Source organism: Balaenoptera physalus, assembly GCF_965194825.1.
Source record: "Balaenoptera physalus genome assembly, chromosome: 5".
Taxonomy (NCBI): domain Eukaryota; kingdom Metazoa; phylum Chordata; class Mammalia; order Artiodactyla; family Balaenopteridae; genus Balaenoptera; species Balaenoptera physalus.
In genome coordinates this window covers 3,290,811-3,317,758 of record NC_138884.1, presented here as the reverse complement: position 1 = coordinate 3,317,758, position 26,948 = coordinate 3,290,811, and the positions used below count along the sequence as shown (strand labels likewise).

General features: G+C 42.2%; 1 protein-coding gene and 1 long non-coding RNA gene across 14 annotated transcripts in view; both read left to right on the top strand.

Annotated features, from left to right (window-relative positions):
• LOC309660861 overlaps positions 1 to 26,948 on the top strand; it is a 239,158-nt gene that overhangs the window by 81,890 nt on the left and 130,320 nt on the right. The window lies entirely within an intron of this gene.
• SPMIP2 (sperm microtubule inner protein 2) overlaps positions 1 to 26,948 on the top strand; it is a 170,213-nt gene that overhangs the window by 32,421 nt on the left and 110,844 nt on the right. For 2 of the 13 annotated variants that reach the window (XM_082461903.1, XM_082461902.1), the window contains exon 2: positions 4,315 to 4,403. The exons of 9 other annotated variants lie outside the window; for them this stretch is intronic. In XM_082461903.1, coding sequence (XP_082318029.1) covers positions 4,315 to 4,403 — 89 coding nt within the window. Of the gene's footprint in view, positions 1 to 4,314; positions 4,404 to 5,668; positions 5,892 to 15,734; positions 16,263 to 26,948 lie in introns of those variants that run through there. 2 more of the 13 variants (XR_014263607.1, XR_014263606.1) reach the window with 2 other exon arrangements.

The following is a 26,948-nucleotide window of genomic DNA, read 5'->3' as shown; positions in this document are numbered from 1 at the left end:
GGTGGATTCTTAACCACTGTGCCACCAGGGAAGTCCCTGGCCTCATTTTTTAATCATGCCTATGCAACTGTCTTAGAAGGGTCTCAGACTGGTATAAGTAATCTGTCTGAGTCTACTCATTAGGTAGGCAACGGGAAGGGGAAAATTAGCCAGAAAATACAGGGTAAGGACAGAGGAGATGTTAGGGCTTGAGAAAGGAAGGCAGGGTGTTGGTTCAGACTGTGGTGGTTGGGAAGTGTGGTCTAGCCTAGAAGGAGCAGCATGGGGGGGAGGGAGAAGAGGAGACCCTTTGTCATGTGCACAATGCAGTTCAGTGCTATTCTGATCATAAGAGGGGTGTAGAGCCAGTGTGCACGCCTTGTTTGCATCTTATTTATCCAGATGTAGCATTTTTCTCTCACTAAAGAAAGCAGTGACTCATTTCTCCAATAAAATCTTTAGATCATCTTTGTTTTCAGGCAATCTTTTCTGATACGATTTTTCGTGGTCTGATGCAGCTCACAGAAGACAACACAAATCATTTTCCCAAATGAGTTTTCTCTATCTTGCAGTAATTTAATCAATCAATAGCTTTATTTTTTAAACCTTAGACTTGTTTTCAGTTAGGACCTATTCAATTATAATGAATACAAGGATACAAATCCCCTTTGGTTATATATTTTGTCATTTCTAAACACATAATTAACATGGTATAATTTCACTTCCAACCATGCCAGGAGAAACAGGAAGGCAATATAGTGCTTGAATACTTTGTCTATAAAATACAAGTACCCTCAATCATTATGAAGCTTTTGTTCTGTAGAGAAAAATGCCTTTCAAGAAATGGACTACATGAATAAATTCATTAAGAATATCAATTTTATTTACTATGAAAAGATATTCTTCCTCATGGTAGGAAATGTAGGTTATGATGAACTTATCCAGAAACATCCAAGACATCTACTCAGAGGTAGAGAGTAGATTCCACCCACGCCACCCACCTCTTTAAAACAGGTGCTGCAGCTGGGTCTGTACTCAATGTCAGACACTCAAAATCAGCTCTGTTTGCTACAGACTGAATGCTTGTGCACCCTCACCGCAATTCATATGTTGAAACCCAACCCCCAATTCGAGAGTGTTAGGAGGAGGAGCCTTTGGGAGGTGATTAGGTCTTGAGGGTGGAGCCCTCAAGAATGGGATTAGCACCCTTATAAGAGAAGATGACCATCTATGAACCAGGAAGCAGGCCCTCCTCAGAAACTCAATCTGCCAACTGATCTTGGACTTCCCGGCCTCCAGAATGGTGAGTAATAAGTGTCTATTGTTGATAAGCCATGCAGTCTATGGTGTTTTGTTATAATGACCTGAAAAGATTAAGACAGAGTTCTAAAAGAAAATCTGCTTAGTGAGGAAGCAGCAAGACACCTTTGTCAAATGGCTCAGCGCTCTGTACTGGAGAGCAGGTAAGTGCAGGGGTGGCCTCCGTTTACGTAAGCAGGTGTAAACTGAAACACTCTCAAAGGGCCCCTGACCAAATACACCTTCCCGAGAAGGTAAAGTTCTTATTGCAAATAACTGCATGCATTATTAATGCAAAGATATAGAACCAAATAGGAAACACCATGTTGTGTTACATTAATGTTATTTGAGAGGTAATCAATGCTTCCTTTTATACCCTCGGTACAGATGTGTATCCCTTCCATGTGTAGAACTTGATTTGAAAAATCTATACAACTTCACAGATGAAAGAGAGTTATCTCAATGGAATTAGACTAAGACATTTTAATGAAAAGAGCTTTAAAGCAATATACATGTCTAAACATTTAATGTAGTCTTCATAAACTTGGGGGTAGTTTAATTTTTTCAATATGACTAAAATAACAGAATTTGGGGGAGGAATCCCTAAACATTATAAATGTTAGAGAAAAGGTTAACGTTGTTTTTAAAACAATCCTGCCAGTAACCATTTTTGAGTAAGATAAGAGGGAATCTATTCATCTGTGTTTCAAACAAGAAACAGTGAAGAATTTCAAGAAGATCGCTGACACCAGAAGTAGAATTTTCCTTAGTAATTATTTTCTAGCTTACTTTTGTCATTTTTCTGATTAAAATAGAAGAGGTAATGGAGGAATTTCTTTTAAACACTAAATGAGCGTTGAGACAGAATAGCAGTGAAGCTACTTTTGTGTCCATAGGAGTTTCTGTTTTTGAAGTTTTAGAGACAATTTACTTGAAATGTTTTATAATGTTCTAATACATTTTTCTGTTTCCACATTGTCTTTTTGCCTTGGCAAAATTTGAAGGATGCGAACCCCTGACACCTTATGCATCAGTCACTCTCTTCTAACCATTTCTCAAACCAATTGTGTTGGTTTGAAAATATTCATTGTTCATCTTGGTATTCCTTATTTATTCACCAACTCTTATTAATAATACACAGTCATAAATGACAAATATCCAAGTTAACACTCTTAGGGCTGTCTTTTGACATTATCCCTGTAAGCACCTAAGTAAACACATAATAGCTAAAGCTTAAGGAATCAACTTCAATGAAAAAAGGCAAGGAAAATGCCACCCTCCTAAAGACAAGTTTATTTATTTTTAGAGTACAATGAAGCTGAATAGCTACTGAGTCAGCCCAGCTTTCAGGCTGTAAACTTCTTATTTTTTCTCAGTACTTTCCCTTTCGTTGATCTTTAAAACAAAAGCATTGAAACTTGGCTTTGCAAAGCTACCCTCACATCTTATGCTGCAATTATCTTTGTGGGGTTGAGTCATAAATAGGTAAACTTAAACCAAATGGTAATTCTTCCTACATTTTTATCAACTTTTGGGGGAACAGACTATTTAAAATGCAGTCGGTCTGAATGAACTGAACATAAATGGATCAATTACAGATGGTGAATCAGTTTTCAAGACTAGTCAAGACAGTGACCTGAGGTACCAGAGTTCACCGGGGAGAAGTTAAAGGAGAGGGTAGTGGGGGAAAGGGGTTCGGGAAAAAGGCACCAGACCTGAGTTTGAGTCTCAGTTCATCTGAATGTCGATTTCCTTGCCTAAAAAGGGGGATAGTTAAATCTTTTATGCGTGTATAAGTACCCTGTGTATCATAATGACTAGCATGGAATAGGTGTTTTAAAATAGTGGCTAATGCGCTATGGAAAACAGTATGGGGTTTCCTTAAAAAATTAAAAATAGAGCTACCATATGATCCAGCAATCCCACTCCTGGACATACATCCAGAAGAGAGGAAAATTCTAACTGGAAAAGATACGTGCACCCCAATGGTCATAGCAGCACTATTTACAATAGCCAGGACATGGAAGCAATCGGCAGATGAATGGATAAAGAAGATATGGTATATAGATATGTATACACATGATGGAATATTACTCAGACATAAAAAAGAATGAAATAATGCCATTTGCGGCAACATGGATGGAGCTGGAGACTATCATACTAAGTGAAGTAAGCCAGACAAAGACAAATATCATATGATATCACTTATATGTGGAATCTAAAAAAAAAAAATACAAATGAACTTATTTACAAAATAGAAATAGACTCACAGACGTTTGGGATTAACATATACACACTGCAATGTATAAAATAGATAACTAACAAGGACCTACTGTGTAGCACAGGGAACTGTATTCAATATCTTAGCCTATAATGGAAAAGAATCAGAAAAATATATATGTATGTATAACTGAATCACTTTGCTGTACACCTGAAACTAACACAATATTGTGAATCAACTATACTTCAATTTTTAAAAAAACAGTGACATATTATTAATAAGAAAAAATATAACAATTTAAATTGCTTTTGCAGCTAAAGCCAGTTATCTTAGTTTCAAATCCATGTAACCCATGCTTTCTAGGCCAGAGCAGCCTGGCAGGGGACGATCAAGGGATAACTACTTAAAGGGTAATAAAATAGCATCCTGTTTGCCGCTCCTCGCATTGCGGTCACCGCGCCTGTTTCTCTGCTCTGGCAGGACCGCTGGGTGGCCCCGTCTCTCCTTGGCAGGCAGCTGTGGTCCTGCTCTCTGCACATACACCTGTGTGGGTGCCGCCCCGGTGCCCCTGCTGATGGGTGCTGTACGTCCCCACTGTTGCTGGGCTCTCTGGTCATGCCAGCCTCTGTGCCACCGCATGTCTGCTGACCCACCGCATGGGTCCCCTGCTCTCCGTGCTGCCATGCTCCCCCCATCAGTCATAAGACAGCCAGCGTTTCCCAGAGGGAAGGCCTCCGTTTCCATGGGGCTCCTGGTGTTTGGGCTCAGTCTTTTAAGCGTTCAGTTCTCTTACAAGCCTGTCATCCTGTTCAAAGGATTCATGGAGGACCCACATCTCTCCCTGCCCACCACGAACGAGCGTCTCGGGATCCAGCCTCGGGCCAGTCGTGTCCCCGGTGTCAGGGTGAGGCAAGTCGGGCCCGAGGGTCTGGAGGGGAAGGGGCAGAGCCCCTGGGGCTTGGGCGGTGGTGGGATCCGCCCAGCAGAGGCCAAACTCCCTGGCCCTGCCTTCGGTCTGCGGTTTTCCAGCGGTATGCCTTTCCCCCCAGCTTGTCCTGTGTTGTCAGTGCTCAGATGCGTTACATGTACTTTTTTTTTTTTTCACACACACACACTGTATTTTATTTTTACAAGAGATAAATAGACTGACACCAAGCATTGTACATGGATGACCACAACAAAAGCAACAATGATTGCAATTACCAAACATGAAACACACTCATACTATGTCATAATATTGACATTCAGTCCAGTAATCCTCCACTGTAACAGCTCCTTTACTTTGCAGTGAAAATTGATTTGTATATTCTTTGCCTCTGAGTCCTTGTGGGATTTTTTTTTTTTTTTAAATTCAGACAGAAAGTCACAAAAATTATACTCATCCTCATCAGTTCACTCAGTCCCATGTAATTAATTGTTTTTTTTCATCTTGATCTTTTGTTAGCACTTTTATGAGTTCATCAGTTTTTCATTAGAGTTCTGAAAATGCTTATTCATTCAGTTCAGCAGTACAGTCAGTTACCAGAAACCTGTACTTGTCAGAGTCTTTTCCATGAATTTCTTGAAGATGAAACCCTTTTATAGGAACATATTTGCAAAATCATGAGAATACACCCAGAACTGTCTGTAAATGACAAAAGACTTAAAAATGACCACAGTAATGCAGTTGACAAGAAAATTAGTTATTTCTGAGATATACATTTTAAAGTAATAACTAGGATTATTACTTATAACATTATACCAGAACATATAAGATTTTTAGAAATTTCATGCGTTACATGTACTTAATACTACTCCACGAGAGGAACTTTGGGAGCGGGATTGACATCCGGTCAAGGCATCTCACAGCTAAGGCTTATGTTAGTTGGTTTGCTTTGCGCGGGATTTAACCGCAGGATAACCTGCAGCTCTCTGGCCGCCCCAAAGTCCCTCAGGTTTGGAACTGTTAACTGCCCCGTCCAGACACAACTATTCAGAAAATGCTTGTCTTCCTGGTCTATGTTTTCTTAGCCGCTATTCCTTGTTCAAGCTGCCATTGTTGTTCATTGTTTTCCCCCAATGTCTGGGGCATAATCCCTTCCCTGTTTGGGGCCTGGCTCTAAACCCTGGGCTTTTGGTTCTGGCTCTGTCCCTCTCTGTCCCGCCCTGACATTGGACTTCTCCCTAAAGGTCCAGCCCAAGTCCATTTCCCTATCTGACCTGGCTGGCAACGTTGGAAATCTGTGTCAATCCCTCTGATGGCAACTTCGGAACATACTCGATTCCTCCTGGAAATTAGCCTGGCCCGCCTGGGGCCTGGCGCCCTGTGCAACAGTCAGGCCTGGCAGGGTTCACTGTGCCGTGCCCTGCACGCCTGGGGGGCCCCTGAACCCCGCCTTAGTTCTGCACAGGCCTCGAAACGACTGCAGAGGATGCTCTCGCTGGGCCCCTGTGCTGCCTCTCGTGCCAGAGGCTGAGGTCGGCCCCTACGGTCAGGCACCTGCGCACCTCCCGTGGGGAGGGACGCGGCCCCTCCGGTCGCCACCCCGTCTTCTGCAGGCCGTCAGCTCTGTCTCCTCAGTGAACCCTGCGACGGCTGCCCCTCCCAGCTCAGACGTTATCTCCCCACGGACGCCTTCACAAAACTCATCTGCCTTTTAAAATCAACTCTTATCAACCTTCACCGTTTGATTTGACCCCATGTTTTATCACGCCTAGATTCACAGTCATTCTTTAGGATATGGAGCCTCAGGAAAGCTTGCTGTCTGGGGTCTGTGGCAAAGAATAGACTTGGCCCTCAGGCTCTTAGAGGATTCCAGTGCCCAGGGAAGTGTCACCCTGTATTGTGTATTGTGCAGACTCGTATGTGTATCTACTGGCAGCTCTCCTACCCCTGCCATTGTCTTTTCTCTTTGTTCTCCTTGTTCTGAGCTGTCCGACGATCTATGTCTACATTCATGTTACCCCCTTTCAGATCATAAACTCTCTCAGATTAGGTCTATGTTCCAGATGTATTAGGCTATACATTTGCAGCAACATGGATAGACCTAGAGATGATCATAGTAAGTGAAGTAAGTCAGACAGAGAAAGACAAATACCATATGATATCACTTACATGTGGAATCTAAAATATGACACAAATGAACTTATCTACAAAACAGAAACAGACTCACAGACATAGAGAACAGACTTGTGGTTGCCAAGGGGGAGGAGGGTGGGGGAGGGATGGAGTGGAGTCTGGGATTAGCAGATGCAAACTATTACATATAGAATGGATAAACAACAAGGTCCTACTGTAGAGCACAGGGAACTATGTTCAGTATCCTGTGATAAACCATAATGGAAAGAATATGAAGAAGAACGTATGTATACACACACACACACACACACACACACACACACACACACATGATTGAATCACTTTGCTGTGTGGAAGAAATTAACACAACATTGTAAATCAACTAGACTCCAATAAAATAAATTTTAAAAAGATGTATTAAGCTATAGAGTATCCATCACAATGACATTTACACTTAGATTTTTTTAAACTACTGTATATTCATTATAATCACTATCCTAAAATCAAATTGGGAAGGCCAATTAAAGGTATTATTAGCCATTTGTGGGTCAGTATTTTACTTTACATAAAACTATAAAGATAATGGGTAGGAGCGTGCTTTGTAAAATACTGTTCAAGTTATTCAGTCATTCCTATACCATTGTTTTTTCATAAATGTGCCAGTTAAAGTGAAAAAGTATACTATCCTCTATGTTATAATTATGCTTTTAACCAGAAATAAGCCACTCTTAGCCATGTTTTCAGTATTTTCTTTATAGCTGTTTGTTTTCTTTATCCTGCAATAGCTCTGGTTCTGCAATGATAGTCACAGAATCACATGCCTAAAAGAGAGTTTAAAGTTCTTACCCTTTTCTCTAAGTTTAGGCAGAGCTGCCCTTAAACCTATTCAGAAAGAAGAAGATATACACCGTTGAAAAAAAATGTAAAGTACATGTTTTCCTGCTTATAAATATGAGGCATACATTTTTAAAAAGAAGTTCTAAAAAATAAAAAATAAAAATAAATAAAAAGAAGTTCTATACCTTCCCTTCATTCAATACCAGGTATTTCTGGTTTAAGAATATAAACAAGGATCAAAGGCAAAACAAAACAGACAGAAACTGTATTTCTTTTGCTTGTTCTTAGCATAAGAAGTGCTGATTGTGGTTTGACGACACTCTTAGCAACTAGTCTGGTTTTCTGTCCCCTTTCACCCTAGTTGCCTGTGCCTACAACCATGGCATTTAGAAAATAATACCATTAGAAGATGTGCAAAACAACAAAACAAGAGTTATAAAGAAAAAAAGCCCAAGGCAATACAATGACCCTTTCCATATTAGTCTCCTATAGTTACTAATTGATATACAGATATCTTAAAAATTATAATGATATACTCAGCTTTTTCCATATAACATTACATCATAAATATTTCCATATTCTGACATGGCACTGGTATCTTTCATTTTAATATTAACACACAGTTTGCTTCAACTGAAGTAGCATCTTTTTAAAATTTATTATTTATTTATTTCTGTTTTATTATTATTTTGGCTGTGCTAGGTCTTCCTTGTGGTGTGTGGGCCCTTTGTTGTGGGCTTCTCTAGTTGAGGTGCGTGGACTTCTCTCTAAGTTGCAGCGCACGGGTTGAGTTGCCCCTCGGCATGCGGGATCTTCATTCCCTTACCAGGGATCGAACCCACGTCCCCTGCATTGGAAGGCAGATTCTTTACCACTGGACCACAAGGGAAGTCCCTGAAGTAGCATCTTAATCTGAGTTTCCAAAAATGAACATTTTCGGGACTAGGTCTGTAATTTCAAATTGCTTTTCTAAATGATTCTCCTAGTTTCTCTACCCTCAGCCAAGCACAAGTGCTCCAGCACTGAATGTTTCAGTGATTTTCATTTGCACTAAGTTTGGAATAGGTGTCTCTGATGTGATTAATCTTTTGGAAACCAAATAAGAGGGAGGAAGATGTCACCTCAGCTGCTGTACACATCAGATTATTTTAAAACTCAGATGAATTTCAGATTATTAGAGAATGATGTAAAATCTTCTATGAGATTATCAGTTATCAGATGTGGTAAAGGGCAGTTAAGCAAGGAGAACACTACTCCTTGCCTGCTAACGGCCCCGTCTGAAACCTTTTCTCTGGAGGCCCTTTGATAAACGTAAGAACTGGACATCCTAAAGGGTGTTCTCTCTTTTCTGATTATTGTATTTCTCCCTTGTTGGAAAAACCTTCAATGGCTCCAACTGTCCACAGGTAAACTCCAAATCCTGAGACCTGGTTCTGAGGCAACAGAAAGGACACCGGGACCGTGGAATCCCCAAAGGAGCACAGATCACAGACTCAGAGGACCCAGATCCAAGTCCCACCCCTGTGCTAACACTTAACTTTGCAATTTACTCATCTGCACAGTTACAAGGCTCTGTAGAAGATTAGATGAGAATTCATTTGAAGGACCTGGAATGAAGGGCCTCCTGGACGGACGTGAATTCCTTTCTTTCTTTCCTCTCCAGTCTGGGCTCAGCCGCCTTTACCCCACCCACCGTGGATCCCCGAGCTCACCTGTTCCCTTTCTGTTTCTATACGTCTGCTTTTCCTCATAGTTTCTCCATCCAATACTTGTTCCTCAGATCTCTACAATCCTGCTTAAGACCCAGGTAGGAAGTCTTTCCAGGCTTGTCTCCCCAACCGAAATGGACTTCTCTCCTGTAACAGCATCTACCTCCTAGCGTTTATCAAGTTGCTGTGTGATGACTGTATACAGGGCTACACATGCCCCTTGGAAATGGAGCCTGTGTCTCAAACCTCGATACTTGTGTATCCCTTCATCACCTTGCACAATGCCTCGTAAATAGGTGCCTGTTTACTGTTGGCTTTATTTACTTCTATCCTGTTATACTCCATGCCTTTTTCCCCTGCCCTCCCGTCTCTGCCTTTATTCCGTATATTTCACATGCAGGGACATTCATCCCAATAAGCAAATGAAATGACGGATTCAAGAAAGGGAGGGGGAAAAAATACTAGCCTTGTCAAAGAAGCAGCTTTTGCACGCCTAAACCTGTCTTGCTTTGGGATGGGAGCCAAACTCAGGGTGTCCAAGACGGTTCCACTTCTTTTTTATTTATTTATTTATTTAATTTCTTATTAGTCATCCATTTTATACGCACCAGTGTATCCATGTCAATCCCAATCGCCCAGTTCATCCCACCACCACCATCCCCACCCCGCTTTCCCCCCTTGGTTTCCACACATTTGTTCTCTACATCTGTGTGTCTATTTCTGCTCTGCAAACCGGTTCATCTGTAACATTTTCTAGGTTCCACATATATGTGTTAATATACGATATTTGTTTTTCTCTTTCTGACTTACTTCACTCTGTATGACAGTCTCTATATGCATCCACGGCTCTACAAATGACCCAATTACATTCCTTTTTATGGCTGAGTAATATTCCATTGTATATATGTACCACTTCTTCTTTATCCATTTGTCTGTCGATGGGCATTTAGGTTGCTTCCATGACCTGGCTATTGTAAATAGCACCGCAATGAACATTGGGGGGCATGTGTCTTTTTGAATTATGGTTTTCTCTGGGTATATGCCCAGGAGTGGGATTGCTGGGTCATATGGTAATTCTATTTTTAGTTCTTTAACGAACCTCCATACTGTTCTCCATAGTGGCTGTATCAATCTACATTCCCACCAACAGTGCAAGAGGGTTCCCTTTTCTCCACACCCTCTCCAGCATTTGTTGTTTGTAGATTTTCTGATGATGCCCATTCTAACCGGTGTGAGGTGATACCTCATTGTAGTTTTGATTTGCATTTCTCTAATAATTAATGATGTTGAGCAGCTTTTCATTGCTTCTTGGCCATCTGTATGTCTTCTTTGGAGAAATGTCTGTTTAGTCTTCTGCCCATTTTTGGATTGGGTTGTTTGTTATTTTAATATTGAGCTGCATGAGCTGTTTATATATTTTGGAGATTAATCCTTTGATGATTCATTTGCAAATATTTTCTCCCATTCTGAGGGTTGTCTTTTCATCTTGTTTGTGGTTTCCTTTGCTATGCAAAAGCTTTGAAGTTTCATTAGGTCCCATTTGTTTATTTTTGTTTTTATTTCCATTACTCTAGGAGGTGGATCAAAAAAGATCTTGCTGTGATTTATGTCAAAGAGTGTTCTTCCTATGTTTTCCTCTAAGAGTTTGATAGTGTCTGGTCTTTCTTACATTTAGGTCTTTAACCCATTTTGAGTTTATTTTTGTGTATGGTGTTAGGGAGTGTTCTAATTTCATTCTTTTACATGTAGCTGTCCAGTTTTCCCAGCACCACTTATTGAAGAGACTGTCTTTTCTCCATTGTATATCCTTTCCTCCTTTGTCATAGATTAGTTGACCTGGGCTTTCTATCCTGTTGCGTTCATCTATATTTCTGTTTTTGTGCCAGTACCATATTGTCTTGATTACTGTAGCTTTGTAGTATAGTCTGAAGTCAGGGAGTCTGATTCCTCTAGCTCCGTTTTTTTCCCTCAAGACTTCTTTGGCTATTTGGGGTCTTTTGTGTCTCCATACAAATTTTAAGATTTTTTGTTCTAGTTCTGTAAAAAATGCCATTGGTAATATGATAGGGATTGCATTGAATCTGTAGACTGCTTTGGGTAGTATAGTCATTTTCACAATGTTGATTCTTCCAATCCAAGAACATGGTATATCTCTCCATCTGTTTGTATCATCTTTAATTTCTTTCATCAGTGTCTTATAGTTTTCTGCATACAGGTCTTTTGTCTCCCTAAGTAGGTTTATTCCTAGGTATTTTATTCTTTTTGTTGCAGTGGTAAATGGGAGTGTTTCCTTAATTTCTCTTTCAGATTTTTCATCATTAGTGTATAGGAATGCAAGAGATTTCTGTGCATTCATTTTGTATCCTGCAACTTTACCAGATTCTTTGATTAGCTCTAGTAGTTTTCTGGTAGCATCTTTAGGATTCTCTATGTATAGTATCACGTCATCTGCAAACAGTGACAGTTTTACTTCTTCTTTTGCAATTTGTATTCCTTTTATTTCTTTTTCTTCTTTGATTGCCGTGGCTAGGACTTCCAAAACTATGTTGAATAATAGTGGTGAGAGTGGGCAACCTTGTCTTGTTCCTGATCTTAGAGGAAATGCTTTCAGTTTTTCACCATTGAGAATGATGTTTGCTGTGGGTTTGTCGTATATGGCCTTTATTATGTTGAAATAAGTTCCCTCTATGCCCACTTTCTGGAGAGTTTTTATCATAAATGGGTGTTGAATTTTGTCTAAAGCTTTTTCTGCATCTGTTGAGATGATCATATGGTTTTTATTCTTCAATTTGTTAATATGGTGTATCACATTGATTGATTTGCGTATATTGAAGAATCCTTGCATCTCTGGGATAAATCCCAGTTGATCATGGTGTATGATCCTTTTAATGTGTTGTTGGATTCTGTTTGCTAGTATTTTGTTGAGAATTTTTGCCTCTATATTCATCAGTGATATTGGTCTGTAGTTTTCTTTTTTGCAGTATCTTTGTTTGGTTTTGGTATCAGGGTGATGGTGGCCTCGTAGAATGAGTTTGGGAGTTTTCCTTCCTCTGCAATTTTTTGGAAGAGTTTGAGAAGGATGGGTGTTAGCTCTTCTCTAAATGTTTGATAGTATTCACCTGTGAAGCCATCTGGTCCTGGACTTTTGTTTGTTGGAAGATTTTTAATCACAGTTTCAACTTCATTACTTGTGATTGGTCTATTCATAATTTCTATTTCTTCCTGGTTCAGTCTCAGAAGGTTGTGCATTTCTAAGAATCTGTCCATTTCTTCCAGGTTGTCCATTTTATTGGCCTTCAGTTGCTTGTAGTAATCTCCCATGATCCTTTGTATTTCTGCAGTGTCTGTTGTAACTTCTCTTTTTCATTTCTAATTTTATTGATTTGAGTCCTCTCCCTCTTTTTCTTGATGAGTCTGGCTAATGGTTTATCAATTTTGTTTACCTTCTCAAAGAACCAGCTTTTAGTTTTATTGATCTTTGCTATTATTTTCTTTGTTTCTATTTCATTTATTTCTGCTCTGATCTTTATGATTTCTTTCCTTCTGCTAACTTTGGGTTTTGTTTGTTCTTCTTTCTCTAGTTCCTTTAGGTGTAAGGTTAGATTGTTTATTTGAGATTTTTCTTGTTTCTTGACGTAGGCTTGTATAGCTATAAACTTCCCTCTTAGAACTGCTTTTGCTGCATCCCATAGGTTTTTGGATTGTCATGTTTTCATTGTCGTTTGTCTCTAAGTATTTTTTGATTTCCTCTTTGATTTCTTCAGTGATCTCTTGGTTATTTAGTAACGTATTGTTTAGCCTCCATGTGTTTGTGATTTTTACGTTTTTTTCCCCTGTAATTGATTTCTAATCTCATAGCGTTGTGGTCAGAAAAGATGCTTGATATGATTTCAGTTTTCTCAAATTTACTGAGGCTTGATTTGTGACCCAAGATGTGATCTATCCTGGAGAATGTTCCGTGTGCACTTGAGAAGAAAGTGTAACATGCTGTTTTTGGTTGGAATGTCCTATAAATATCAATTAAATCTATCAGGTCTATTGTGTCATTTAAAGCTTGTGTTTCCTTATTAGTTTTCTGTTTGGATGATCTGTCCATGGGTGTAAGTGAGGTGTTAAAGTCCCCCACTATTATTGTGTTACTGTCGATTTCCTCTTTTAGAGCTGTTAGCAGTTGCCTTATGTATTGAGGTGCTCATATGTTGGGTGCATATATATTTATAATTGTTATATCTTCTTCTTGGATTGATCCCTTGATCATTACGTAGTGTCCTTCCTTGTCTCTTGTAATATTCTTTATCTTAAAGTCTATTTTATCTGATATGAGTATTGCTACTCCAGCTTTCTTTTGATTTCCATTTGCATGGAATATCTTTTTCCATCCCCTCACTTTCAGTCTGTATGTGTCCCTAGGTCTGAAGTGGGTCTCTTGTAGACAGCATATATATGGGTCTTGTTTTTGTATCCATTCAGCAAGCCTGTGTCTTTTGGTTGGAGCATTTAATCCATTCACGTTTAAGGTAATTATCGATATGTATGTTCCTATGACCATTTTCTTAATTGTTTTGGGTTTGTTTTTGTAGGTCCTTTTCTTCTCTTGTGTTTCCCACTTAGAGAAGTGCCTTTAGCATTTGTTGTAGAGCTGGTTTGGTGGTGCTAAATTCTCTTAGCTTTTGCTTGTCTGTAAAGCTTCTTTTTTTTTTTTTAATTTGTTTATTTTTGGCTGTGTTCAGTCTTTGTTTCTGTGCGAGGGCTTTCTCTAGTTGCGGCAAGCAGGGGCCACTCTTCATCGCGGTGCATGGGCCTCTCACTATCACGGCCTCTCTTTTTGCAGAGCACAGGCTCCAGATGTGCAGGCTCAGTAGTTGTGGCTCACGGGCCTAGTTGCTCCGCGGCATGTGGGAACTTCCCAGACCAGGATTCGAACCCATGTCCCCTGCATTGGCAGGCAGATTCTCAACCACTGCGCCCTCAGGGAAGCCCTGTAAAGCTTTTGATTTCTCCATCGAATCTGAATGAGATCTTTGCTGGGTAGAGTAATCTTGGTTGTAGGTTCTTCCCTTTCATCACTTTAAGTATATCATGCCACTCCCTTGTGGCTTGTAGAATTTCTTCTGAGAAATCAGCTGTTCACCTTATGGGAGTTCCCATGTATGTTATTTGTCGTTTTTCCCTTGCTGCTTTCAATCACTTTTCTTTGTCTTTAATTTTTGCCAATTTGATTCCTATGTGTCTCGGCATGTTTCTCCTTGGGTTTATCCTGTATGGGACTTGCTGCGCTTCCTGGACTTGGGTGGCTATTTCCTTTCCCATGTTAGGGAAGTTTTTGACTCTAATCTCTTCAAATATTTTCTCGGGTCCTTTCTCTCTTCTCCTTCTGGGACCCCTACAATGCGAATGTTGTTGCATTTAATGCTGTCCCAGAGGTCTCTTAGGCTGTCTTCATTTCTTTTCATTCTGTTTTCTTTATCTGTTCTGCAGCAGTGAATTCCACCATTTTGTCTTCTAGGTCACTTATCCGTTCTTCTGCCTCAGTTATTCTGCTATTGATTCCTTCTAGTGTATTTTTCATTTCAGTTATTGCATTGTTCATCTCTGTTTGTTCGTTCTTTAATTCTTCTAGGTGTTTGTTCTTTAGTTCTTCTAGGTCTTTGTTAAACATTTCTTGCATCTTCTCGATTTTTGCCTCCATTCTTATTCCGAGGTCCTGGATCATCTTCACTGTCATTATTCTGAATTCTTTTTCTGGAAGGTTGCCTATCTCCACTTCATTTAGTTGTTTTTCTGGGGTTTTATCTTGTTCCTTCATCTGGTACATAGCCCTCTGCCTTTCATCTTGTCTATCTTTCTGTGAATGTGGTTTTTGTTCCACAGGTTGCAGGATTGTAGTTCTTCTTGCTTCTGCTGTCTGCCCTCTGGTGGATGAGGCTGTCTAAGAGGCTTGTGGAAGTTTCCTGATGGGAGGGACTGGTCCAAAATTTATCTTTGATGCTACAAGTCAGGGTATTGATTGCCCTTGGAAACAGGGCAGTGAACGGAAGGGGACAGAAGGAGCTTCTGGAGTGCTGGCGATGTTCTACTTCAGATTTCATCACTATATTCCCCACAATCCTGTAGCCAGTCTTCAATCTTGTTGATTGGATTCCCTAGAAAAGCCAGACATCAGATCACCGTGGAAACTCAACTGTTCCAGTCCCATCGCGTTCCATTTATTATTTATATGGTGCATATTGCTGCAGTCTCTAAGTGCTTTACAATGAAATAAAACATACCTCTGGGAGGGAAAAAGGAAATGAGGAAGGGGGAGGGGGAGGCGCTGGAACATGGGTTATCTTTGTGAGCTGGAGAGATCTAAGCTGACATGAGCGGGCCCTCCCTGTCTGACACAGGTGTGAGCAGTATATTGGTCATGGTCAGTGGCATAAATTCACATTGGGAGCTGGAAGCTAGCCTCTGCAGAGGAAGCTTTCTTTATCCTTGGCTTGAAAAATGCACGGTGCTCAGGAAGGGAGAGAACCCTCCTTCCTGGGTATCCACCTGCACTTCAGAATCTGGTCAGAACATAATTGATACTGATGCTTACCATATAAACCTTACCCTTCAAGAATTTTTTTTTTATTCCTTGTGGCAACAGAAACTACAAGTACGAAAGCTTCTGGATGCCGAGCTTTCTTCATGTGGTTCCGTTTCCCGTGGCATTTGGAAGTCCTCAGAAGGAAGAAGGGAAGGGGTCAGGTGGTGCCAGCAAGGATCACAGACACCCCACGTCTTGTCATTCCTCCTGCCAGCACATGTGCCTTGGGACTTTAATGCTTTTCTCCCACCTGAATCCTTCACGAACTCCTGGTGATGCGCCCTTCCTTAAGGAGGTCGAAGGGGATTGCTCCTGAAGTAAGAAAGCATTCAGACGCTTTGACCCCAGAGCCCCACGCTTCTGATGGCTTTAAATGTGGCCATCCGGCAAACTCAAACTCTAAGGGGTGGGAGAGGCTTCGATAGGCCTTTTCAGTCCTGCAGATTTTCTCGTGGAAGCCTTGGACCTGGGGAAGAAGTTAAGTCGCGATGCCTCAGCCCAGGGTGTTCAGTATCCTCTCGAATGATTAAAAATGCTGACTCTATTGCTGGCAGAGCAGTTGCTTTAGGGATTATTATGACGTGAAGCGTTTTCTGGAGGAATGATGAGGGCAGGGTGGGAGGGGCCAGGGAACCAGACCAGGAAAAATGCCAGGGCCTCCAGCGAGAAGGCAGGAGGGTCTGGGGATTCAGCAACTCAGCTGGACAAGGACAGAGGTGGGCGGGCACAGCGCTGAGAAGTGGGCGGCCTCTGTGCTCCACATACCAGGTTTACGGAACCCAGGTCTCAGGTGGTTTCCCCCGATGTGTGTAGGGTCCCTAGGTAACTGCCTGCCTTTCAGGAAAGGATGTCAGACACGCTGCTTTCTGTTCTCAGTGCGTGCAGGCAGGTTAGGGAAGCAGGCGTCTGTGTGTGGGGCAGTGGGAGGGGTGTCTGCAGAAGAGGAACGGGCTGCTTGTGGTCCTGAGCGAGGGGACAGTGCCAGCCGGACGGGCTTGTGGAGCCTGGAAACAGGATCCCTGGGGCCTCGGAATCGTTCACAGTTAGGGCTGCATTTCTGCATCCCTGTGAGACGGGGGAGGGATGGGAGTGAGAGGGAAGATCATTATTGTACGAATTTTAGAGAGTTGAGCGGACATGGTGATAAGCTGGAATAAGAATGGCTACAGTATGAATCTGTTTCAAATTAAAGAAAAGAAAGAAAAGAGGAAGGAGCGAAGGAAGGGAGGGAGGGAGGGAGGAAGGGAGGGAGGGAGGGAAACCTCTGCTGGCTTTCTCCTGTACCATGCACGGCTTTAGTCTGTTGAGAACGATCCCGGGGCAGGGAGAGCCTGTCCAGGTCTCCCAGAAATGGCTCTAAGCGATGGGGAGTGGAGAGGAACTCAGAAACAAAACACACCTGGAGCTTTCGGGAACCATGCTAGATCCCTGGAGGAGACCTGAAGGAGGAGGTGTGGCCAGGTGAACCCAAGGATGCGAAGTGCTGGGTCCCGGGTCCTGGCCACCCTTATGTTCTTCTAGGTGTTGTTACGAACTCGGAAATCAATATATTAATGATCCATCCATGTCTGTTTGTATTTTTAAAAGAGGGAACATACAGCAGATAACACTTAATGCCACAGAATGACCAACAAAACGTTTGGGCAGCCGCGCAGTTCTGCCGTTCCACGTGTACTCGGTACCTTCACTCCAATCGTTAAAAAACAAATGATCCTCATGGCAACCCTGTGGGGACGGACGGCAACATCACCCAACCCACACCAAAGGAGGGTCGAGGCTTACATCGGCAAGGTTACAGGTTTAGAAAGTGGAAGAGCCCAGTCCTAAGGCCCAAACTTCTCACCATTTTCAGTCTGCTTTACCCACACAAATGGGTAGTTACAGTCTGTGCCACTGGGTAGATAGATCCTTTATTATGTGCAAAACGTGTGTGCATGTATATGTGTGCCCATGTGTGCGTGCATGCGTGTATGCATGTGTGCGTATGTTTATGTGTGTGTGTTTATGTGCGTATATGTATGCATATGTGTACGTGTGTGTGTATGTTTATGCCTGCACGTGTGCCTGTATGTGTTTGCATGTGTGTGTATGTATGTGTATGTGCGTGCATGTGTGTACATGAGCGTACATGTGTATGTCTGTGTATGTGTGCACATGTATGTGTATGTGTGTGTTTATGTGTGCATGCATGTATGCATATGTTATGTCTGTGAATGTATTTGTGTGCATGTGTATGTATGTTTGTATATGTGCCTGTATGTGTTTGCATGTGTGTGCGTATGTGTGTGTATTGCATGCATATGTATGTGTATGTGTGTGTTTATGTGTGCATGCATGTATGCATATGTTATGTCTGTGAATGTATTTGTGTGCGTGTGTGTATGTTTGTCTGTATATGTGCCTGTATGTGTTTGCATGTGTGTGCGTATGTATGTGTATTGTGTGCATATGTATGTGTATGTGTGTGTTTATGTGTGCATGCATGTATGCATATGTGTATGTGAATGTATTTGTGTGCATGTATGTTTGTCTGTATATGTGCCTGTATGTGTTTGCATGTGTGTGCATATGTATGTGTATTGCATGCATATGTATGTGTATGTGTGTGTTTATGTGTGCATGCATGTATGCATATGTTATGTCTGTGAATGTATTTGTGTGCGTGTGTGTATGTTTGTCTGTATATGTGCCTGTATGTGTTTGCATGTGTGCACGTATGTATGTGCATGTGTGTGCGTATGCGTGTACATGTGTGTATGTGTATGCCTGTGTATGTGTGCATACGTATGTGTATGTACACGTGTGTTTACGTATGTATGCGTATGTGTATGTGTGTACATGTGTGTATGTCTGTGTCTGTATTTGTGTGCATGTGTGTGTGTATGTACACACGTGTGTTCAGGGTCTTCCTAAGTCAGGGGTCCCCAACCCCCGGGGCCGAGGACCGGTACTAGACCATGGCCTGTTAGGAACCGGGCTGCACAGCAGGAGGTGAGTTGGGGGCAAGTGAGCAAAGCTTCACCTGCCGCTCCGCGTAGCTCCCCATGGCTCTCATTACCGCCTCGACCATCCCTCCTCGCCCCCCAGCCCCCCGTGGAAAAATTGTCTTCCATGAATCCGGTCCCTGGTGCCAAAAAGGTTGGGGATCGATGCTAAGTCACGGCACGTGGGAAGCTCTGCTCAGCGCTAGCTGATTATTACCCTGAAGGAATGTGGGCCCAAGTCTTACGATTTTTCAAGAGAAGCTGAACACTTATATTTGTCCACCAAGTCTGATATTTTAATGTCGGTGCATTTGAAAAGGAAGAGAGACCAAAACACTGTACGAACGGAGCACCCCGGCCTCCCCTGGGAGGCGTCTGCCTTCAGTCTGTGTCCCTGGCCCCTCGCGGAGTTCCTCCTGGCAAAGGGGGTAAAGGTGGTGCCCGAGTCTGCGCCCCCCGCGTACGCCTTTCTCTCCAGTGTACTCACCTAGTCAGGAGGTTTGCCCCGGCTTCCTCCTCTCTTTTGCCTGTCTCCCTCCACCTGAGTCATTTCCAGTCTTTGGGGGGACGCTGGGAAGTCAGGTGGTGGCCAGGGAGGCTTTAACATCCTGACTGGGGGGCGAGCTGCGTGGCAGGTGGTTAGAGGGGGTGGCGCAGGGCAGGAGGAGCGGGAAGGGTGAGGAAGCTGCGGGCCAGGCGCTGCCCCTGAAGACAGGAAACGAAAGGATGGAGCCGCCGCCACACTCAGGAAATACTAAACAGCAGTGAAATAGCGAGGAACAGGCCACAGAGACGCGGCGAGGAGCGCTCGGTGGTCTGCCGTCTTCTGGCACACAGCTGGGGGCTAGGGCTTCACACACCTCTGCCGACACTGCCTGCGGCTTTGCTCGGCTGGGAGAGAAACCTGAGTAATGAATCCGAGGCCAATGTTCTTGCTGTTATGGAAACAAACAAACGGTGGAATAAAAATGACAATAAAAGAAAGATATTCTCTTTCCGTCATTCTAAATCGATGTTACATCTCATGGAAGATAAGATTTCATTAATTAGCAGCAATAGATTTTGGAAATAGCCACGGTGTAAATGGTCTCTGCTCTGCATTTGGTAATGAAAGTGCTTTTGAATGTGACACTTTAGTCATTCAGGCAACAATATTTCTTAGCTCCTATTGTGTACCCTGGGGGGGAAGCAGGGAAATGGTAGAGGTAATCTTTTTTTTTTTGAGCAGCTTATAGTCTAGTGGTATTAGATGTGCAAGGACAAAGCTCCCCCCCAAAAGCCCATCTCAAATCTAACAGTTTCAAGCAAAAAAAAAAAAAAAAAAGCCTCTTCCAGAAAACATAGCACTTTGCATTCATCTGAACATATTTCAAGCTACATTTACTAAAACTCTGTTACCCTGTTATACAGCCAGTTGTTTTTATGTTTCTGCAAGAAAATTCAAAGAAGAGCATTTTCTTGGAAGCCTCTTTAAGATTTTAAACAGTAAATTTATCCTTATCTGATCTTAAGGCTGAGTCTAGGCTGGAGGTTTCAATGACTTATACACAATGCCCCTTGCTCCTAGCTCACATGTCTCTTTTCACCACCTGTCTTTGTTCTGATTATTGTACTCACACTACCATGAATTGCAAACATATTCTATCTATTAAAAATGCGATCACTTCTCTCTCCCACTCACCAGGCCAACACTTAAGTTAGGTAGTCACACCTGTCTGCCACTTCTCAAGCCTGCCGGGGTTACCAGTAAGCACAGACGGTCAAAACATAAAACAGAACAATGGTAGCGCTACCCAGTAAGAAGAATGAAATCCAGATGCTGTCAAAATTAAGAGAGGTTTAAAAAAAAATAGAGAGGCTCGATTAACACCACTGTTAACTTTATTTTCACTGCCTTCCCAGCTGGGTCAAAAAAAGCTAATGTGCTGATACCAAGGGACATCTTTCAGCAAGGCACAATTTTTAAAATAATGTCTACGTTAATTGATGTGTTATCAAAAGACTGTCTTCTTTCACCAAGAAGCTTTAATCCTAGGAGTCAAAAGTAGCCTATACCCCAGTGCACATTTCCTACCAAGATTTCTCCAACGTTAAATCTACTTTTGTCTCTTCTGTGACAGCTAAAATAACAGGGCTGTAATGCAGTATATATTTGCGATCTCTAGGGCATCTGTGGAAGTCAGACCCTATTTTCCAGACAGACACAAAATTCATGTGGCTTTTAACTCATTTTTAAGTAGATCCTGACCTAATATAAAAAATTGAGAACAGGTGACCAATATTCCAAAAGAATCATAAAAATTCAAAACATTCTAAAGAATAAATACCTTCAAGGAAAGTTGACTGAAAATCCTAAGTTGGGATCAAATTTAGTGACTGTTTAAAATCACATGGTCTGCATTCCATTCTTTAATCAATCTCTCTGAATCTCGATATTATCTATACATTTTCAAGCTTCTTTCTTACATCATCTCAACGATTTTCAAAACTATTTATTGTGGTGCTTTCAGGAAATCAAAAATGCCTGAGACTTTTGTGTGTAGTGAAAGAAAACACAGAAACAAAAAGCTTAACAGGTCCAGCTGTGCCTTCTTGTTTTTTGTTTTTTGTTTTTCTAAAGCTAATCTGTGTTGAATGTAGACTCCATTGAGATATGACAAACTGATGTTACTTTATCTTTCTTGACAGTGATTTTTTTCAGAAATCCCTATCATTTAAAAAAAAAAGCTACATTAGAAAACTCTTGTATTTTCTTTCTGTGAAAATCAGTGATGGATAATTTTTTATAAGTATAATGAGAAGTAAACTTTTGACATCTATATTTTAAGGAATTCGAATCTCGTATTTCAACCTAAAAGCTTGTGTTTTATATTCTGATGTTAATTTCCTGAACTCTTTATCATCTGGTAAATTATCTCAGTCCTTTTTTTTTAAAATTAATTTATTTATTTTTGGTTGTGTTGGGTCTTCGTTGCTGCATGCAGGCTTTCTCTAGTTGCGGCGAGCGGGGACTACTCTTTGTTGCAGTGAGCGGGCTTCTCGTTGAGGTGGCTTCTCTTGTTGTGGAGCACAGGGCTCTAGGCGCGTGGGCTTCAGTAGTTGTGGCACGTGGGCTCAGTAGTTGTGGCTCACGGGCTCTAGAGCGCAGGCTCAGTAGTTGTGGCGCACGGGCATAGTTGCTCCATGGCATGTGGGATCTTCCCGGACCAGGGATCGAACCCGTGTCCCCTGCATTGGCAGGTGGATTCTCAACCACTGCGCCCCCAGGGAAGCCCCTCAGTCCTTTTTTTAATTGAAGTATAGTTGATTTACAATGTTGTGTTAGTTTCGGGTGGGATTGTCTCAGTTCCTAAAACTATTAGTTATCATTGAAAACAAACTTCTTTGACAGTATCCTCATAAGCAAACCTAAGGCATTCTCAGTGAGGGTCCTTCTGCAGGTTGAATGCGGGGGGAGGTTGGGGGCGCCCCCTCCCCTTGTCCACCTGAACGTGCCTCAGAAATGCCTGCGGATGGGGAGCCGGCTCTGAGCGTGGTTAAAGACGAGAAGACAAAGCCCAACACTGCGGATGGAGCTCCTTGAGGACCCTCTCCAGGGAACGGGGCGTTTGGGATGCCCTGCGTGGGAAGCCCGCTCCGGAGGACCGCGCAAGGACGCGCCGCCCTGACCTTGCACTTGGGCATCTGCTGGCGCCCGCGCCCCTGCCCCCCGCGCTCACCGGGGAGCGTCCCTCCCGCCCCTTCGGGCTTAGATGGGACGGGCATCTCTCCCATCTGAGACAGAGGCCGGGTCTGTGCTCCAACACCACGCTCTGGCGGATGGGGGAGGATGCCCGAGGGTGACCTGAGCCAGTTCGGGGTCGGGGTGGGGGCGGGGGGGAGTGGTAGGGAAGGCAAAGCGGTTCCTCTCTGGACCGCAAACATGAGTTTAAGAAGAGCGAGCGTCTGTGCCGCAAGGTGAGCACATCAACAGGTAAGCAGCATCTTGCCCACGTGTTGGGAGTTGGGGCACTTTTACTTTTCCTCTTGGTTCCCTTCTCTATGACGTGCTGTCATGTCACGGTTCTCATGTGTGAAACCTTCTCTTGTACGTTTTAAGTTATTTCGGGTCATGCAAAACCGCAAAAAAAGGAGGACAAAAATCACAGAGCATCCCGTAGCAGGGCGAGCACGCTGTGCTTTAAACACCTGTCCTGTCCACGTGGGCTCCATCCTGGTTTTTCCTGCAGGGCTTGTCTGGTGGATGCAGCGACTTTCACTCACCAGGATTTTTAGTTATCTAGGAGCATCTTGGTATTTTTCAGGTTACCGAGAGTCTGTCGTAATGTGACTCTGTGACGTGACAGTTAAAGAGACCGAGATAGACCGCTGATGGAGGCTGCCGTTTTCTAGGAATGGATGATAAACTTTGGCAGATAAAAATGCCGTCAGTCAAGTCCTGGAACAAGGCAGGAATCAGAAGAATGCTTTTCAATGTTAAAGTCTAGTGTAAATTTTGCTTTTAACAAAATTGGAGAAGATCAGAAGGAATTTTTTAAATATACAGTTAAGGAAGAAAAATATTGCTTAAGTAGATGAGCAAATGGTTTTAGACATAAATACATGCATGTATGTATCTATGTATTGGGGGGCTTTCCTTTCTTGTTAGAATTAAATAACTTTTAGTGTATATTTAGAGTTATTTAGGAGTTGATTACTTAGTTGGTCAATAGTAACAACCTACTTTTTATAGCTCTTAAAAAATTACTTTAGCTGTACACCTGAAACTAACACAACGTTGTAAATCAACTATACTCCAATAAAATTAAAAAATTTTAAATTACTTTAAAATGTACAAGAATTGATGCTTGCTTTAGAAAAACATGAGTGATATTGCTAGCGTTTCTAAATGGCAGGTTCCAGAATACTAGTGGTCTGACAGGACTGATAGGATCCCGGTCACTAAAAGTGGAAGGCTCCAAAAGGCCCCAGAAAATACAGGAATGAAAGAGTGAGACAAGCAAATATCCAAGTCTGGATAACTTTCAACTCTCTACCCACCAACCCCTGCCCTCCCACACCCGCCTCACCCCACCTCTTCAGTGGTGAGTCAGTCTCCCAGCCCTTGATGGATGGTGCAAGGGTCGGTTTTGATGTCTAAGAGGCTGAAGCAGCTCTGTAAGCAGCTGAAAGTTTGATAGTGAGCATCCTTGCTCTGAAAATACCCTTAGCCACATCACCACTGCGGGGTTCTCACTGGCTGCCTGTCACAGACAGCTTCTCGATGGCCCCAGCGATCCCTGCGTCATGGTATTCGCGCCCTTGTGGAGTGCCCTACCCTTCAGGGTGGCTGGGCTTCGTGACCCGTTTCTAGCAGATAGAATGTGGCAGAGGGATGGGATGTCACCTATAAGAGTAGGTGGCACAGTGGCTGTGGTCCCTGTCTTGCCTGCTCCCTCTCTCTTGTGGTCCATCTGGAAAGAGCCACCTGCCACGTGAAGAGGCAACAAACACGGCCCAGGAGCCCTTGAGGAACCAAATCCTGCCCTCAACCGTACTCTTAACACCAAGTCTTCACCTGAGACCTCAGCCTCAGCTGACACCTTCATGGCAGCCTCCTGGGAGACCTTGAACCTGAGGCACCCAGCCAGGCAGCTCCCAGGTTCCTGACCACAGAAACCGCAAGATGCTAAATAGTTGTTGCTTTAAGCCATTAAGTTTTGGGGTCGCTCGTTACACAGCATCAGAGCTAATAGCCTGTGTGTCCCTATCCAGCTTCCACCTTCTCTAGCCCACGTCTCTCCCCCCACCTCCCGCCCTGTCCCTTTTTGGGCTCCCCTCACACATTTCTTTACTTCTTCCGTGGGACAGTTTAAACCATCTCAGCTTCACAGACCCCTTCAGGCCTCACCCTCAGGACTTCCCCTTCCTCTCCTGAAATGGCCCCAAAATTATAAAGTACGAGAAACTCTAGTGCAGGCTGCTATAAGCACAGTTTTCAGCTTATGTATTTTTTTTTAATTTTTAAATTATTTACTTATTTATTAATTTTTTTGGCCATGCCACACGGCATGCAGGATCTTAGTTCTGTGACCAGGGATCGAACCCACGCCCTCTGCGGTGGAAGCACAGAATTTTAACCGCTGGACCACCAGGGAAGTCCCCAGCTTATGCATTTAAAAAAATTTTTATTTTACTTTATTTTTTTATTGAAGTATAATTGATTTCAGCTTATATTAAGAAACTGTGAATCATGCAAAATAAATAATGTATCTGTGATTTCATCAACTTAAAAATGCTCTCGCTTTGGTACATTTTATAAAGTTGAGATTAAAACAGCTGATGATTAAATAATCAATTCCCTGATTACTTAAACTTTTTACAGTAATAAAACAAATTATTTTAAAATATTTTAGTTATTTTTGGCCTGCCATTTGATTTGGGTTATTGCTACTGTTACTATGGGGCGTCTGCACCCAAAATCCTCAGGCTTGTCAGCCTTCTGGGCTCAGCGGCTACTTCGGTACCCCCAATAAAATGTCTTTAAATACATAAAATAAAAGACCTTTATTTAAATAAATTAAATTAATGTTATTTATCGTAAGTTATAAGTTTGTATTAAAATTAATTTATTAAAATTATAAAGTACAAATTAAATAAATTAAATTGATACAATAAAAAATTTAAATAAAATAAAATGCCTTTATTTAAATAAAATGCCCCAATAAAACCCCTTTCCCTCAGGTTGTGGACATCCTTCTCTCAAGATTTCAGAGGACACCCTGAAGGTTAACTTTCCCATTTGTCTCGTCTCTCTGGAATTACCCCTCCTCTGCAGCCGGAGGTGCATTTCCTGCTGAGTTTTGCTCTACAAAGGGCCCTGTCCTGCTTTCTTCAACTTCCCCCAAAGGCCACCAACACAGGCTGCCAAATGGAACTACGGCAAAGCACAAGATAATAAACAACTTAAAATTAAAAGAGTCATTTGCTGAAATCAGACTTCGCCAGTTTCTCGGACAACCAAGCGTATGGAAGCATCACCAGGGCCCTTCTGGGCCCGTGCGCCCCGCCCTCACTGGCCTCCCAGACTAAAAAGCCTCCTCTTCCAGCTTGCTATTCTTTCCTCTAGCCCAAGAGCCCCCAGACCCATTCCTCACCACAACTTTAATTTTCCTTGACACAGGGCATTTTAGCTTGGTTGTGTTTCAGCTTCTCCCATCTAGGTTGTGTGGGGGTGGGTTTGGGGGTGGGTTCAGCTTCTACCACAAGGAGTTCCCAGACCCACCACGTGTCCTTCCCTAGATGTTGTCATCCTTCTCCGCTCAAACTGTTCCTAGACATTTTAAACAACATTTTAAAATGTTACATTAGAGTTTAATAAAAAGATTAAGCTAAAAATCCTAATAAAATATATAAGAAGAAAAGTTATTTTCCCATTGACATCTAACTGGGATTTGCTAAAAAATGAAATTTTTCAGAGAAGTAGGGTTTTTTCTTAAGACTATACCAAACACTCGTACTATAAACCAGTGTATAATCCATTTCAAGTGAGAGATAACAGCTATTTTTCTTATTAAAAAACGTTTTCATTGAAGTATAGTTGATTTATACAATGTTTCAAGTGTACAGCAAAGTGATTGAGTTATACATATATATGTTCTTTTTTATATTCTTTTCCATTATGGTTTATTACAGGATATTAAATATCGTTCTCTGTGCTATACTGTAGGTCCTTGTTGTTTATCTGTTTTGTATATAGTAGCATGTATCTGTTAATCCCAATCTCCTAATTTATCACTTCGCCCATGGTTCCCCTTTGGTAACCATGAGTTTGTTTTCTTTGTCTGTGAGTCTGTTTCTGTTTTGTAAATAAGTTCAATTGAATCTTTTTTTTTTTTTTTAGATTCCACATATAAGTGATATCATAGGATATTTGTCTTTGTCTGGCTTACTTCACTCAGTATGATAATATCTAGGTCCATCCAAGTTGCTGCAAATGGCATTATTTCATTCTTTTTTATGGCAAATGTCATGGCAAATGATTGGCAAATACTAGGGAGAGGCACGCCTGCTTACACTAAGATGATCTGCATAACAGCCAAGGTAAAACGTGAAGCCTGTAGGAGCACAGAGAAGGAAGTGTGGGCATTTGAAGACCTCTGGAGATATGTGCTGGTGGAAGGGGAAGAAGAGAAATTTGGAAGGGGATTGATTTTCTTAAAGGCAAAGATGGGAAGGGTATTTGCCAGGAACATTTAGGAGGTAATGCTACTATGACAGGCTGAGAAGCTGCAATAGCACCCAGATGGGA